At 35.9% G+C, this 15,942-nt stretch overlaps 1 protein-coding gene across 1 annotated transcript; it reads right to left on the minus strand.

The window, feature by feature from the left end:
* Positions 1-9,208: 9,208 nt before the first annotated feature.
* Positions 9,209-15,368, minus strand: LOC118030288 (probable histone-arginine methyltransferase 1.4). Its single transcript, XM_035034352.2, has 15 exons — positions 15,053-15,368; positions 14,570-14,638; positions 14,157-14,256; positions 13,478-13,621; positions 13,175-13,278; positions 12,979-13,077; positions 12,817-12,886; positions 12,446-12,542; positions 11,714-11,768; positions 11,368-11,451; positions 11,069-11,146; positions 10,578-10,681; positions 10,275-10,447; positions 10,048-10,199; positions 9,209-9,470 (listed from the first exon to the last, which is right to left on the minus strand). The coding sequence occupies exons 1-15, from the start codon at positions 15,266-15,268 to the stop codon at positions 9,387-9,389; spliced, it is 1,629 nt and encodes a 542-aa protein (XP_034890243.1). The 5' UTR covers positions 15,269-15,368; the 3' UTR covers positions 9,209-9,386.
* Between the last annotated feature and the right edge of the window lie 574 nt (positions 15,369-15,942).

Below are 15,942 nucleotides of genomic sequence, written 5' to 3' on the forward strand. Positions count from 1 at the left end.
TATATATATATATATATTTTGTTTTTTATATACATTGGTTCGTATTTTTTTATACTGTGGAGATACAAATTCAGTGTTTAAAAAATACCCGTTTTCGTCAAAAAAAAAATGTTTACAAAAAAGAAATGTTTTCTTGCGTGTTGCATACGGTCAATACTCTAACATGTTTTGAATGTTCCTTTTCATATACAAAAATATTGGAAGTTTTGAAAATGTGTTTTCACATAGATTTCTTAAACAAAAATTTATTTTCTTGCATTTCTGGATTTTACAACATGTTTGTAAAACTCCAAAGGGTATTGGCCAATATTCCAAAAACTATAAAAAACTTATTTTGGGAGGAGAAATTTCATGTATTATTCACCGCTAATGTTTGGATGAAGAAATCTTTAAAAAGATGAACATCCAAAATATTATTGGGAGTAATAAATCTGCACACATGTTTGAAAGAAGCCTGGATTTTAATCGAGGACATTTCAAAATTCTTTTTTTACTCCACGGTTTACGAGTCGTGAAAGTATAAAATTGTGATTTCTTTTTTAGAATTGTGGATTTTCTTAGATTTCTTTTTTTTCTTCCCTTTTCCTTGCGATTTACGAGTCGCAAACTCTTGAAATACTAAAGGGAAAAATGAGCTTTCAAAGCACATGGAATCTCCTTAGATTTCTACCCATAATAAATTGACGAGATTAGAAAACACCAACACCATAGCAATTATAGAGCAAGCCAAACACCAAGCAGCTTACCTTAGGTAGGGCGTACTAGGGGTGCTAATACCTTCCCTTTACGCAACCAGTCCCTTGCCTTAGAATCTCTGAAAGACCAGTTAGGGTTCCTAGTGACCAAAAATACTAGGTGGCGACTCCAAAGAACCAAATCATTAAAACAAAACGAAAGTCGCCAGTCGAATGTCGCAAAACAAAAATTTCAGATTTTTCCGGGGTGCGACAGTTACCTTGTTCACTTTTAATACTTTGCTTGTTAAATGATTAATCTAGATTTATGTTGTATAACATTTGGTACAACAAATACTTGGCACTTTCATAGCCTATACTGTATGGTATAACCGACACCTGGGCTATGAAAGGAACTTGATTTGTTGTTAATTTAAGTTATAATCATGAATGCCTGACAACATTTACAAGTATTAACATCATTCGAATAAGATAACTAATGTAATCATGTTAATAATTTATAATCTGATTGGAACCTCCTTCATGTGTGGTTTCCAAGTTGAGTAATAAGAGTTTATACTATACTTGTTAGAAATACCATTAGTGGATCCTTACATTAATCTTCCATCTCAAAGTTCTCATTAACTTATTCCTCTTCTTTTTATTACTACTACTACTACTATTATTATTTACATTTTTGTTATATTTTATGTACATTAAGTATGCTCTGTGTTTTATCAAGGATCCTGACATTGTTGGTCTTGCCTTGTTCATTCGCATCAGAAATCTGTTTATATTATATAATATATATCTCTTTGATCTTTTTATAAACTCAGTATATAGGCTGGAAACCTGTGACCCGATCTTTTAAATCGTTCTTAGGTATAACAACGCCACGTACTGAGTATTATTATTATTATTACTACTATTAATATTATTATTACTATTATTGTTATTCTTGTTGTTATTATTGTTGTTGTTGTTGTTGTTGTTGTTGTTGTTGTATTGTTATTTATAATTTATACAATTAACCTCTCTGTGGTTCAACCCCGGTCTTGCCGGGTTATTTATTACTTCGACACTCCTGCACTTGGGAGAAGAAATCAAGCTTTTGGTCATGTCAATATATAGTGGAGCCTAACAAACTGGCTCGTGCTTCTTTTCTTTCCACATGATAGTAACTGAAATTGTAACAGAATTCTAAACTCTATAAACACACCGTTTAAGACTTGGTGACTTATTCTCAATGCACTGTTTTAATCAATCGACTAATTTGAATTCCCCCCCCCCCGAGTGAACACATAGCTAATTGTTGGTCTGCAACAATTGCCCCTTCTTCAAATGGACCTTGTCATCAAGGTCAAATTGGGGAAAACGAAGGGCAAGCTCGTCAGCAAACTCCTAGGTGGCTTCGGCAGGGGTAAGGACAGTCCAATAAATGAGTTGAGTAGCTGCCTATAGATTTTTCTTGACCATCCGGCGATCCAAAATAGCTTGTGGAAGAAGAAGTGGTTCTGAGGGTAGAGCAGGCAATGTGGTGTGTAACACCCGATTGCCCACCTTCTTCTTCAGCAGGGACACATGAAACACCGAGTGAATGGAGGCTGAGGTAGGTAACTTCAATTTGTAAGCCATGTTACCGATTCTTGCTAAGACTCCATATGGTTCATAGTATTTTGAAGCTAATTTTTTAGAATATATGTGGCCTAGAGTTTTCTATCGATAGGGTTGTAGTTTGAGGTAGACTAAATCACCAATAGCAAATTGTCTTTCACTTCTATGTTTGTTTGCAAGTTGAATCATTCTATGTTGGGCATGTTGTAAGTTGCTTTTGACTGTTTGTAGAATGTGTTCTCTTTTGCATAAGAAGTTATCCATGGTGTCTACAGGGGAATCTTTTGGGACATAGGGAATGTGTAAAGGGGGAGGGTAACCGTAAAGAATTTCATAGGGGGTGGATTTGGTGGTTGTATGATAGTTGGTGTTGTACCACCATTCGGCTAGGGGAAGCCACTGAACCCATTATGTGGGAGAAGTACCTGTCATGCAGCGTAGGTAGTTTTCAAGACACTTGTTGACCACCTCAGTCTGGCCATCAAATTGTGGGTGATAGGTTGTAGAATAGCATAATTTGACGCCTTGTCTAGCAAATAGCTCCTTCCAAAAGAGATTGAGGAAGACAGTGTCCCTGTCACTAACAATGGTGGTTGGAAACCCATGTAATTTGTAGACATTATCGAGGAACACTCGAGCTATAGAACAGGCAGTATAGGGGTGGGGAATAGCCATGAGGTGTGCACACTTGCTAAATTTGTCCACCACCACAAATATAACCTCCTTGCCTTCAGATTTAGGGAGCCCCTCCACAAAATCCATACTAATGTCAATGAAAGGGGTTGTAGGAATAGGGAGTGGTTGTAGCAATCCAGGAGAACATATATTTTCAGACTTGTTTTGTTGGCAAATGGGGCATTCCCTGATATATTGTCTAACATGCTTTTGCTAGCCCTTCCAATAGAACCCATTGGCCACTCGTTTGGCTATAACAGTAGTGCCTGAGTGGCCACCTACAGCTGAATCATGATATAGGGAAATGATTTGAGTCTGTAGAGGTTCATGTTGTCCTACCACCAGCTTACCTTTCCTACATAAGAGTTGGTTGACCCAAGAGTAGTAAGGATGAGAGTTAGGCTGCTAGTTGAGTTCCTGAATGAGAAGCTGCACAGCCTTATCACTTTGCCAGGATTGTTTGATAGTGTCCAATAGTGTAGTGGAAAGGGAAGAGATTGCCAAGGTACTGAGAGTTCCACAGGATACCCTTGAGAGGGCATCAACAGCCACATTGTCCTTTCCCCTTTTGAACTCGATTTCCTTGTCGAACCCCAGGAGTTTGGCGAGCCACACATATTGTGATGGGTAAGTCACCTTATGTTCTAACATATATTTGAGACTAAGATGGTCAATACGTATAGTAAAGTGTTTATCCCATAAGTAATGTCGCCATTTAGTAATTGCTAGTAGAATAACAAGTAGTTCCCTTTCATAGGTGGAAAGTGCTTGTTGTTTAACCCCAAATGATTTACTAATGAATGCAATTGGGTGGCCTGCTTGCATGAGAACTGCCCCCATTCCTTTACTGCTAGCATCTGTCTCGATGATAAATTGTTGAGTGAGGTCTGGCAATGCTAGGACTGGAGGTTGAGTCGTCACTTTTTTCAGTTGATTGAAGGCTTAGGTGGCTTCTTCATTCCATCTATAGGCATCCTTCTTTAATAACTGTGTTAAGAGTTTGCAAATGATACCATAACCCTTGACAAACCTCCTGTAGTATCTAGTGAGGCCCAAAAATCCCCTAAGCTGTTTAATGTTGCAAGGTAAAGGCTAATTCAGGATGGCTGTGATTTTATAGGGATCAGTCGACACCCCTGCTGTTGATATGACATGGCCTAGATACTCGACTTGAGGCCTGTAAAATACACACTTGCTGGACTTGGCATACAACAAGTTAGTCTATAGGATTGTGAAGACAGTTCTGAGATGGCATAGGTGAACTGTCATGGAGTTACTGTAAATAAGAATGTCATAAAAAAAGACATGAATAAACTTCCTCAATTGGTCCCGAAATAAGTCGTGCATGAGACTTTGAAATGTGGCAGGGGCATTAGTCAAGCCAAAAGGCATGACCAAGAATTCATAGTGCCCATGGTGTGTCTTGAATGCAGCCTTGTAGATGTCTTCAGGGACCATTCTGATCTGGTGGTAACCAGATCGGAGATCAATCTTAGAAAAAACTGAGGCACCCACCAATTCTTCTAAGAGTTCATCTATTAAGGGAATAGGGAACTTATCTTTGATTATGAGTTGGTTTAAAGCCCTGTAGTTAATGCATAATCTCCATGATCCATCCTTCTTCTTGACTAGGACGACTGGTGAAGAAAAAAGAGCTATGGCTATGTTGAATAGTTCCCGAGTCCAGCATTTCTTTAACCATAAGCTCTACCACATCCTTTTGTAGGCTTGAGTGTCGATAGGGTCGGAGATTGACTAGGTTAGAACCTTCCTTAAGAGGTATATTGTGATCATGGCTGCAAGGAGGAGGCAAGCCCTTTGGTTCCTCAAACAACTCCTGGTATTCTGCCTGCAGATTGGTGAAATATGTATTCTCAGTCAGGCTAGGTTGTAATCTAAAGGATGTTGGATTTTCCTCCTATTCCTATCTGTCAATAAAGCATAGGCTGCATAGATTAATTTCAGAAACCAGACTAGTACTACATAGCAACCCATGAAGTTGTTTCAGTTTGACAGTTTCCATGGTGACTATATCATTTCCCTTGATAAAAACCTCCTGACCTTGCCATATAAATGCCATCCACATTTCTTCATAGTTGCATACGATGGTTTTTAGGGTCGACAGCCATTGAATGCCCAATATCATATCACAATTTTTTAGATCCAAGGTAAAGACATCAGTCACAAAATCAACTCCCTGGATAGAGCATTGGAAGTTGCTACACATAGAAGTGCAAGTCATGATTCCACCATCAGCTACTTGTACTGTTAAGGCCTTAATGTTTGTAAGGTTACAATGCAATCTGTCTACTATATGATTGCTGATGAAATTATGTGTACTGTCAGAGTCTAACAAGATAATTAAAGGCTGGTTTCAACCCTACCTGTGACTCGTGAGGTGTTTAGGCCTGTTACCCCTTCTAAGGCGTTGAGGGATATATGAGGATTGTATGTGTCAGGGTCCAAGTCGGTAGCTCCCTCTCCCTCACTACCCTCTCCATTCCCTTCCATAACACATAGAGAATATAATTTCTTGTTATGGCATCTATGTCCCGGTATAAACTTCTCATCACACCAAAAACAAAGGCCTTTAGCCCTCCTCTCATCCAAGTCCCTGTTTCTGATGGGTCTAGTGGTTCTTTAAGTAGAGTTGGGGCTGTAAGGTGGGGCGATTTGGTAAAAGACCTGTTTGTGGTTGTTTAAGGTTAGTATTTGGGAACCTGGTGGGGAAATTTTTGTTGTAACTGGCAGGGGTAGTAGGTTTGTTTTGGTAAGCAAAGGTGGTTGGGTGATAAGTCTGTTTGTTAGGATTAGAGCCATAACATCTGTGGGTGAGGGTGTTGTCCTGTAGTCTAGCTAAGGTGTATGCTTGTTTTAAGGACTTTGACTCAAACATCTTGATCATATTCTTAATTTCTAAATCCAGCCCCCCTATGAAGAATACCAAGGCATTTTTCTCATAAATTTTAGATCGATTCTAGAGGATATCAAAATCCTTGATGTAGGTTTCTAAATCATTTTTCTGTTTTAGTTCAATGAGTTCCTCTAAAGGGTTTTTTCTCTCCCTCAAACCTGCAGCATAGAGCCTCTACATATTCCAGGAGACTACTTGTCCTCCCAAGCTTCTCATATAACTTTGACGCCAGCAGAGGGCCATGCCATTTAGATAATATGAAGCTAATTTAAGTTTGTCTTGCTCAACAATTTCTTCCACATCAAAGTATTGGTTACACTTATATATCCATTTAAGGACATCCTCTCCCTAAAAAATAAGGAACTCTCGCTTTGGTCTACACAATTGATATTGAGGAGGAGTACCTTTATTAATCCAGTTGAAATGAGCAGTTGAATCTCTTGTGGGGGGAAACTGAGGAGCCTTAGGTAGGCTGCACTCTCCTGACAAAAGTTTGGTCTTCTACAACGCTATGTCTACCCGAGAAACAAGAGCATCCATAGCTTCTTTGAGTTCTCTGAAGTGTGTATTAGCATCAGCCCTGGTATCATTAAGCTGTTGTTAGATGTGATCATATGCTTGGGGTTGCTCCAGGTTGGTGGTTCCATCCACCTTTCTAGCATCTTGGGATCTCATTTCATGAGCCATTATGAGTCTGAAGATGCAGCTCTGATACCACTTGGAGCAATTACTTGGTTATCAAGAGATAGAACACGGGTTATCAAGGAATGATGCAATGAGTAGGGTGGGAAGAGGGAAGAAGAAGAATAAGACGAAGAGTAAGAAGACAAATAATGGTTGGAAACAAAGAGAGCGTGGGAGAATTGGCCGAGAGAAAAGAACTGATTCAATATTATTCTTTTTGCATACCTCTGTTGTAAAAGAATGCTAGTATATATACAGTGGAGCCTAACAACCGGCTCGTGCTTCTTTTCTTTCCACATGATAGTAACTGAAATTGTAACAGAATTCTAAACTCTATAAACGCACCGTTTAAGACTTAGTGACTTATTCTTAACGCACCATTTTAATCAATCGACTAATTTGAATCCCCCCCCCCCCGCGAGTGAACCTATAGCTAATTGTTGGCCTGCAACACTAATGCTTTTTAAAATTCTGTATTTACTAAGTACTTTGAAATTGGGAATTTATCATGAACATCATACCTTGTGATTAGTACTTAAAAGTGCATGTTTATCAAGGTTTTATATCATCATTTTGCACTTGAAGTATCAATAACTCCTTAACTAAAGCATGTTTTATAATAACAAGTCTGATACTATAAAATGCCTTAATATACGATAAATGTTCATCTTAAATGCAGGCCTATCACATAAATCAAAGGATTGATTGATGAATTCAGCTACTTAAATTGTGAAGATAAAGAGAGGGTGAAGCTTAGAAAAGAGATGTTGGTGCAGTACAAACTGGAACAATGTTCGGTAATTAGGTCATATCTCGAGTTCTAGATATTCAAATGATCTCAAATTTTTACATAGATTTGGTAAGACATAGGTCTACAACTTTCATGTGGAGGCCAGGATTTAAAAAGGTTGTTTTCAAGTCCAAATTATAGCAACAACGAAGAAGTCCGAATCTATCTTGTAGCCCAGACACTGTTCAGTTTTCAGCCTATATCTCGAGTTCTAGAAGTCCAAATGACCTCAATTTTTTTTCCTGGAAAGCTAAGAGAATTTCCTAGAACTTTCATGCGTACAGGTGGATCTAGTTCTAATGTTAGCAATGACGTTTTATTCAGACAAGAAGATAAGGATTTTCACTAAGTCAAGATGTGGCCACCCACTCAACAATTATTCATCAAATCAATAGTTTCAAATTTTGGCCTATAAAAGGAGGCATTTGCCATGCATTTAGGCATTTTAGTGTTCAGATCAAGATCATGCTCTTGCTCTCTTTCTTTGTATTTTGTAATGTTTAAGTTTTATTTGATGTTATATTAATCTCTTATTTATGCTTTTCATTTCCTTTCCTTTATTTGTATAATTATGTTCTTATCTTGTTTATTTATGTTTCTTTCTTTCATTATATTTAGCTAAATCTATTATATCAAGGTGAAAAGATTACACTAACAGTGTAAGAACAAGTATAGTATAAACTCAACATGGACTTTAATGCTTGATACTAACATGTTTTATATTTATTATCTTGCTCACTCTTAATACATTGCTTATTAAATGGTTAATCTATATTTGTGTTGAAAAACCCTTGGTACAACAAATACTTGGCACTTTCATAGCCCAACCGTATGGTATAACCTCCACTTATGCTATGAAATGAACTTAATTTGTTGTTAACATAAGTTATCACCATGAATACCTGATAATATTTACAAGTATTGGCATTATTTGAATAAGATAATTAATGTAATTATGTTAATAATTATAATCTGATTGGAACCTCCTTTGTGTGTGGTTTTCAGTTGAGTAATAAGATTTTATACTATACTTGTTTGAAGTACCATTAGTGGATCCTCTAACCTTGACATTTGTTTTTATTATTGTTTAATCCTTACATCAATCTTACATTTCAAAGCTCACTTTATTATTACTATTACTATTATTAATATTACTACTACTACTACTACTACTACTACTACTACTGTTATTATTATTATTAGTATTACTATTATTATTACTACCACTACTACTACTAATTATTATTATTGTTGTTGTGTTGTTGTTATTTATAATTTATATAATTAACTTCTCTGTGGTTCGACCCCGATCTTATTGGGTTATTTATTACTTCGACACTCCTGCACTTGAAAAAAAACATCAATCTTTTAGTCATGTCAACTAGACAAATAATTTTTATAATTTGCAAGAGAGAACAAACGGATTGGAAAACCCTAGGCTTGGACTCGAGGCAAAACATTCAATTACAGCAATTGTATTCCTGTGGCGTAACAATAAATCAGTTGATAATTGTCAGGTCAGTATTTGCCATCTGCATATTGCAGATAGGCTTCTCCAATTTTTTGCCATGTTCATGTTTAAAAGCAAAGCATTTCTGCCGTGTAAAATTTGTTGCTACCGAAGTCAAATATTTGAGTCTTGCCTTTTAGCAGCATCGAGTCAGTAGCTGGGAATATGTGTCCTGTTTGTTTTTATATTTTAAAAATATTTAAAAAAAAATGTATATTTTTTTTATTTTAAATTAATATTTTTAGATCATTTTAATATAATTATATTAAAAACAATTTTAAAAAAAAATAAAAAAAATATTTTAATACATTTTTAAATAAAAAACATTTTAAAAAAAACCACCGGTCACAATCTGAAACAATATAAATGGCAAACTCAAGTTTTATCTAATTTACAGGGGAGCTGAAAACGGGGCAGGTGAACAGGAGTTCAATTAAAAAATGCAGACCCTTGCATAGGTGAAGGAATTATATGTTGTAAACATATGCCACGTTAAAAACAGTCACACGCCTGTAAATCATTAGCTTATTGGACCTGGGCATCCAAATTCTGAGGCGGCGGTTGTATCAACTCAGGCTCCTTTAAATCATCTGCCTGAATGTGTATATCCTGTGAAAAGACAAGTGGTGGCAGGTAATAAAATTAAAAATGAAAGCTGTTCTTTATCCAAATATCAAGAATTTATAAACATCTCTTCTAATTCTTATCCTACTACTTGCTGCAAATGAATATTTATTGGCTCATAACCATCAAATTATACCAAAATGCTACTTACGGCCTGGTTTGGGAACTGACAGACCTGGGTTGTCATTTGTTCAAGTATTATATTGGACCAAGTCATATGACGTCAAATAATACAACACACGGCATTTGCGTCATAGCAGGACAAAATAGAATACCCTTTAGTGGACTAGGAACCTAAATCCCAAAACTTTACCCCAAAAGGAGGCTAAAATTATATACAATTCACATAGAAATGAAAACGCCTTCTGGTGTGCACCTTTCACATACCGGTACCTTCACAAAGGCATACAAGCATTGGAAAATAAGAGATAGTAACCTCAGGTGCGTAAATTCATGGATTTGGAGCATCAAGTTTTTTATTATTGATAAATCAATGTTCAGATTTTCTTCACCTAACCAATTGATCATAAAGATTAAAGCTGATGATATAATTAGTCGATACCTGTGCATGTATTGGCTGGTGTGGTTGCTGATCTTGTGCCATTGCATAAGTTTGTGGTTGGGACATTCTGTAATATGGCTCTTTTAGGTCGAGTTTGCAAGATGATGTCTGAAGTATTCCTCCTTGCTCAGCACCGGGGCCCCACATTTTAGCTATTTGATTTCATCAAAACTTGTTAGAAAAAGAAGAAAACAGATCAGAAAGAAAAACATGAGGACGAAAACCACCTGACAAAGTTAAATATACAGTGTAACTCTGAGCATTGTGGGCAACCATCCGGAGCTGGCCAGTAATTTCTTGTCCTGCCACCACATAGAGTGGCTGAGACAGAACACAGCGTAATTGGTACCAGTGGGTGGTAGGCGCACCAGGGGCAGTAGTAAGCCACCTTTGTACAGTACTGCAGATCAAGACAGTTCCCACATGAAGCCAATAAATGCATGGGATAAAGAACATGTAAAAAGCAGGCCTACTGCAGATGTAAAATGCAAACTTAACCTAAGGTAAAAAAGATCAGGATAAATACTTTCCTCCCATTAAATAACACATCGAACCAGCAAGCCAGCCCATGAACTCTGGTTCCTACAGAGGCTATGAATTTTAAAGGTATATCAATTTCATATAAGTCCTCTTCCTGCAGGAAGAAAATAGAAAAGTTTTGATGAGTTGAACCAAGTGATGTCGCCAGGGCAGTAACTTCATCTTGGAGAAAGGGACGAGTCACTCATAAAGCAAGAGTGAAGATCTAAAAGCTTTCGAAGTAAAACTTCTTTCAGGTGTACAGTCTCAACAGCGCACCCTAAGGTGGAATACAAAGCCTATAGCAATAACTTTATAGAATGCATAGACAGGAGGTTGCTGTGCAGCAGAAACTGTTCAAACTAGATGTCAACTAAACCTGAGGAATTGTATCTGGGGGAAATGAGTACAATAAAAACAGTCACTTTCCTTCATGATGAGGCATTATAAAAAAAAACTAACAACAAGTGCAACTGCACAAGCAAGAAGGGTAAGGCTATACCTTTATTTCAGTAAAGTCTAAAACATGACTAATTGCAGGAGCCACCAATAATCTAGGATCAAAGGCATCCACAACAGGCTGCATGTAAGCAGAACGGATTCATCAGACAATCAGAAGAAAAGATCACAAGAGATTGTGATCATATTGCAAAATCAGAAGTAATGACTTAAAAGGTATTTTCTCCACAGAAGACATGAATATGTTGGTTTAAAAAATAGGATGAGAGCATGTCTAAGCAAGTCAACCAATATGCAACTTAATGATTCAATCTACACCAGAAACGTGAAAGTAAATGAGACCTGAGAAAAGTATCCCCCAAATGCAGATGCATGCAAGGGTGTCAGATCAACTCCGTAATAGCCTTGTTGCTGCCAAAAGAGGGCCTACATTGACAAACCAATAACAGTTAAGAAATTACAATTTGTTTCAACACATGCTAATGGTAAGAATAGGAAACAGTATAAACAAGAGAACTCATGATATTAATGGGAAAACTTGACTACAATTGCAACATTAGGCATATTAAAATTAAAAAATCCACCAATCAGTCATGACTTTAAGATTGTCGCCCAGCTAGAAAGAGTTGCACAGGCTGCCTCACATTATTGATAAAATGACCTCAGCATAATTGATCCGGGTTCATACCTTATTCGCAATTTCAACAAATAAATATTCATCACTAAAAGGTGCCATGTGTATCCTGCAAAAGCAAGTAATTTTCACTAAATAAAACCTAAAATAGCAGACAAATTAAATTTGGGATTACAAGCACTGGATTCTGGACATGCGTAAAGATACAAAATTATGCATTGACCATCAAGAGTAAACTACTCAAGAAAATAAACAAAACGCATGCAGTTATGCCCAGATTTATAAAAAAAATTTCAGAAACAAATGTCACGGAATGCTGGTGCCATCAACAAGCATACATTACAAGTCTGTCTCCAATAAGAAAGAAAGATCCCAACATTGCCAAAGGCTTTACAAGAAACGAAGTATAAGGGGAAGAAAGGGTCAAAAGAGCTGACTAGATGGTGCGATCACTTAACTAAATGAGAAATGGGAACGCAATTTATCCATCACATGAGGAAATTGAGTAAGAGGGACATGAGAAACCATCAGGAGAAAGCATGAAAAAATTGACTACACCTACAAATTTTATGTGAAACAAGCAGGATCTAGATGAAGATACATACCACCATAATCATGAGGTTACTTCCCAATAGGAAGTTATCTAGCAAATGAATGAAAACAATCAAACTTTGCAGTAGGATCACGACTACCATGCTCATGTAGGTGTCATATATGCTTATGCAGAAATACATTTAAGATCTAAGAAATCAAGTAGAAAAGGAACATTGAAGAGTCACCATTTACCTTCCAACTGTAGGAAACATTTTTCCATTTGGAACAAGAAACCTATCTCTTGCAATCACATAGGACTCCAACATTCTTTCATTGACTAACAAGGTACCTACAAGACAAGTCCCATAAAAAGTCACGAAAAATAAAAATCTGAACTTGCTATCCACAATGACACAGGATATTATCTGTCAATTCATTCAACCCCAGATACTTTTTAATCTTATGGAAAAAAAACTCATCCTCCATGCCAGCAGGAGAAGGGGCATTTCGGGGTTAAAATAAATAGCAAGGAAAAATCTATTGATGAGAAAAAGGTGTTCAACATTATTAGAAAATTTCATCATCCAATGGGATGGCATAGTAAAGATGATTTATAAGTTTACCCATTGGTTCAGAGATCAGAATATCTGCTTTCTCTGGCAATTCAACTTCCTCAACTTTACCCTTTATTACCTACATTCACATGACATATTGACTTATTCAAAATGAGATAAACAATGGAATTTAAAAAATAAATAAAAGTACATGAAATAGCAAAGTCTCACTGTTATCTTTTCCCCAAGCGATGGGTTTCCAGCAATTAGTTTCCGGGCATACTCTGCCATTTCAGATGCTTCCACAGCATAGACATGCTTTGCACCAGCCTGATTGGAGCAAAGGAACCCATGATCAGCTTACAGAAGTACAGCAAGATTCTTACACATTGCATGATAAATTCAACTAGTCAAAATACAAATATACCTGAGCAGCAAAAAATGACAAAATACCACTACCAGCACCAACATCAACCACCACACGACCAAAAAAATCTGCACGATTCTCAATGACTGCAGCATAATAGGTTCCTGGAACATAAATTTTTTGCTTATATTGTCACTCACCATCTGACTCAAATCACGTGTCCATTATAGATTTACTTGATATTTTGAGCACATGCAGCAAACTAGAGAACATTGTGATTTGATAGGCTTTGTAAAGCTTAAGAAATTGAAAGCAAACATCTATGATAGATCAAAAGGAGTGACATAATGGTTAGTGATTAACCTGTCCTCACATAATCTTGTAGCATGTTTTGCTGATGTAGCAATTGCCCATAGTAATGGAAATACATTTTGGCAGATGATGGTTCTATTTTATCATCAAACTTGCTTTTACAAGCCGTGACTGCTCCATCAGTTAGCAACATTCCTGGAAAAGGAAATATGTAAATATCAGGAGCAAATTGCAGGTACTTATGGATTATGAAACATGTTTTGACAACTTCACAAAACATAAGAGCAGTTAACAAAGAGTTCTTTGTCTGTTAAATTTTTCTTGAAGAAAACTTTCAAAAAGCTAGATGAAGGAAAGTCAAATACAAGTCCTAATCTAGACATAAAGTGGAAAAAAGGATTTTACTTTTCCATTTTTAAAGGCAAGGTTTTCCAAAGGACTAAGTATTTTAAGATTTTCACATTCAACAAAAGTTAAGTTCTTCCTCATATGGATATAGTTGTACGCGTATGGCTAATGCGACATGAATTATTTTAATTCATCTTGGGGTTCCAACTTCCATGATTACGTATGCATTTATGGGCAAACTTCTAGAAACCACTATTGAAGCAATGCAGTCAAAAGACATGAACTTCTAGAGAAAAAATCAGGAAAGGTGACAAAGGGGTATCTCTGTATTATAACAGATAACTATCTATAATAAACCATGAAAAAATTTCCAAAACAGCACCTTGAACAGTGACTTCCTTCTTCCATTGTTCAAATGCACAATGGAAGGCCGTGCTCTCCTCCTTATTTCTAAATTGGACAGTGACTCCTGTTGAATATTTCTGGTAAAAAGTAATACTGTTAACATTATGAACATAAAAGCTTCATCAATCATGCAATACCAACCAACAGTCAAATGAAAATAACTCTTCGCATGTGAGTATTGCCATATTGCAATTTGCATCTCTCTCATGACTCATGTAAAACCACGTAAGAGGAATTCCAAGTAACTCCACTATCTCAGCAAGTGAAATAAGATAGGAATGTAAAAAATGTTTCTTAATATAAAACCCTGAACGGGTCCCTTTTCACTGCATGCAGCAGGATGGAAAGAAGTAAGAACTACATAATGTGAACAAAAATAAAACTCCCTACCTCTTTGCCCGTGTCAGCACCTGACACTTTGGTTATGCAAACTGATTGTAAAGCCCCTAGCTTGAATAACTGAACAAAACAAGACAAACAAAAAAAATCATCTTCATTACTCGTATATGATGATCTAATCAAAATAATTCCCCAATTTTTACAAAATAACCAAAAATTAACTCTAATTCCGCATACTTAGCTCATCAATTAATACATTCTTTTACGATTTCTACCAATTGTCAACAACATTGCCGTACTTAAGAAAATAAAAAATAAACAATACTGTCGTTGATTGATTCAATTGCCAAAAAATAAAACAAAACCAGAAATTAAACCCCGAAACACAAAATGCATATCTTATACATTCCAATTTCTAAACCTAATTAAAAATATTATCAACTACACATTCCATATCTTACATTACCATCTTTCACGCTTTCTCGGTAACCAAACAAAAAAATCAAATTAAAAAAGAAAATAATAATCACTGACCCGAGCAGTTTTGACATAAACACTGATAGAATCAGCTGATTCAGACTCTCGGTTAAATCGAAGCTCCACAACTCCATTGTCAGCGCTAAACCTAGCAGTTACCGGTACAGATTGAGAATCTGAACAAAACGACGACGAAGAAGAAGAAGCAGCGAGCTCAGTCATTGATGCTAAAGCAAACTCTTGTTGCTGTTTGCTTTGCTTTTGAATCTCCATTGCTGAAAACTCTCAAAACTCGGTGACGTCGATTTTTATTTTTTTTTTTGGTTTTGTTTAATTCAGTTTGAGGAGAGGAGGTGATTAAGGTACAGTGATTCGTGAGTGAGTGGAAATTAGGGTTTTACAAAAAAAAAAAAAAAAAAAAAAAAAACGAAAAAAAAAAAAAAGCGCGAAGCTGAGACGGAGCTTTTTTATTAGAGCCGTCAAAGGGAGACAGGGCAGAGAACGTGATGCTAGCTTTGGCTTTTTTGTACTATGCATAGTTACTCAAGGGTTAACTCGAGAGAAAGCACGAGTTTAATTATATATTTGTTTTTATGTTTTAAAAATAATTTTAAAATATTTAAAATATTTTATTTTTTATTTTAAATTAATATTATTTTTTATGTTTTTTAGATATTTTAATATGTTCTTACCAAAAAATAATTTTTAAAAAATAAAAATATATTATTTTTAATAAATTTTTAAATAAAAAATATTTTAAAAAATAATTATTATTACATTTTTAAACAGGCTGAAACTAGAATTAATCTCTCAATTTTTTTTTAAATCAAAATAATGCTATTTTTAATGAAAATAATTTTTATAAAAAAAAAACAACTTACAAGTTAAGAATTTAGTTTTTTTTATCTTTTTATTCTTCTTAACTTGAACTGGTCGGCTCAGTGTCT

The sequence above is a fragment of the Populus alba genome, chromosome 8 (genome assembly GCF_005239225.2).
Source record: "Populus alba chromosome 8, ASM523922v2, whole genome shotgun sequence".
NCBI classification, from domain to species: domain Eukaryota; kingdom Viridiplantae; phylum Streptophyta; class Magnoliopsida; order Malpighiales; family Salicaceae; genus Populus; species Populus alba.

What these genes read in the sequence shown, in the direction of transcription:
- LOC118030288 (XM_035034352.2), bottom strand. Translation starts at nt 15,268, where the DNA reads ATGGAGATTCAAAAGCAAAGCAAACAGCAACAAGAGTTTGCTTTAGCA. An exon ending in GAAGGAAGTCACTGTTCAAG is followed by an intron (nt 13,622 to 14,156) that starts GTGCTGTTTTGG and finishes TTCCTTTTCCAG; the next exon opens with GAATGTTGCTAACTGATGGA. An exon ending in TCTGATCTCTGAACCAATGG is followed by an intron (nt 12,543 to 12,816) that starts GTAAACTTATAA and finishes CTTGTCTTGTAG; the next exon opens with GTACCTTGTTAGTCAATGAA.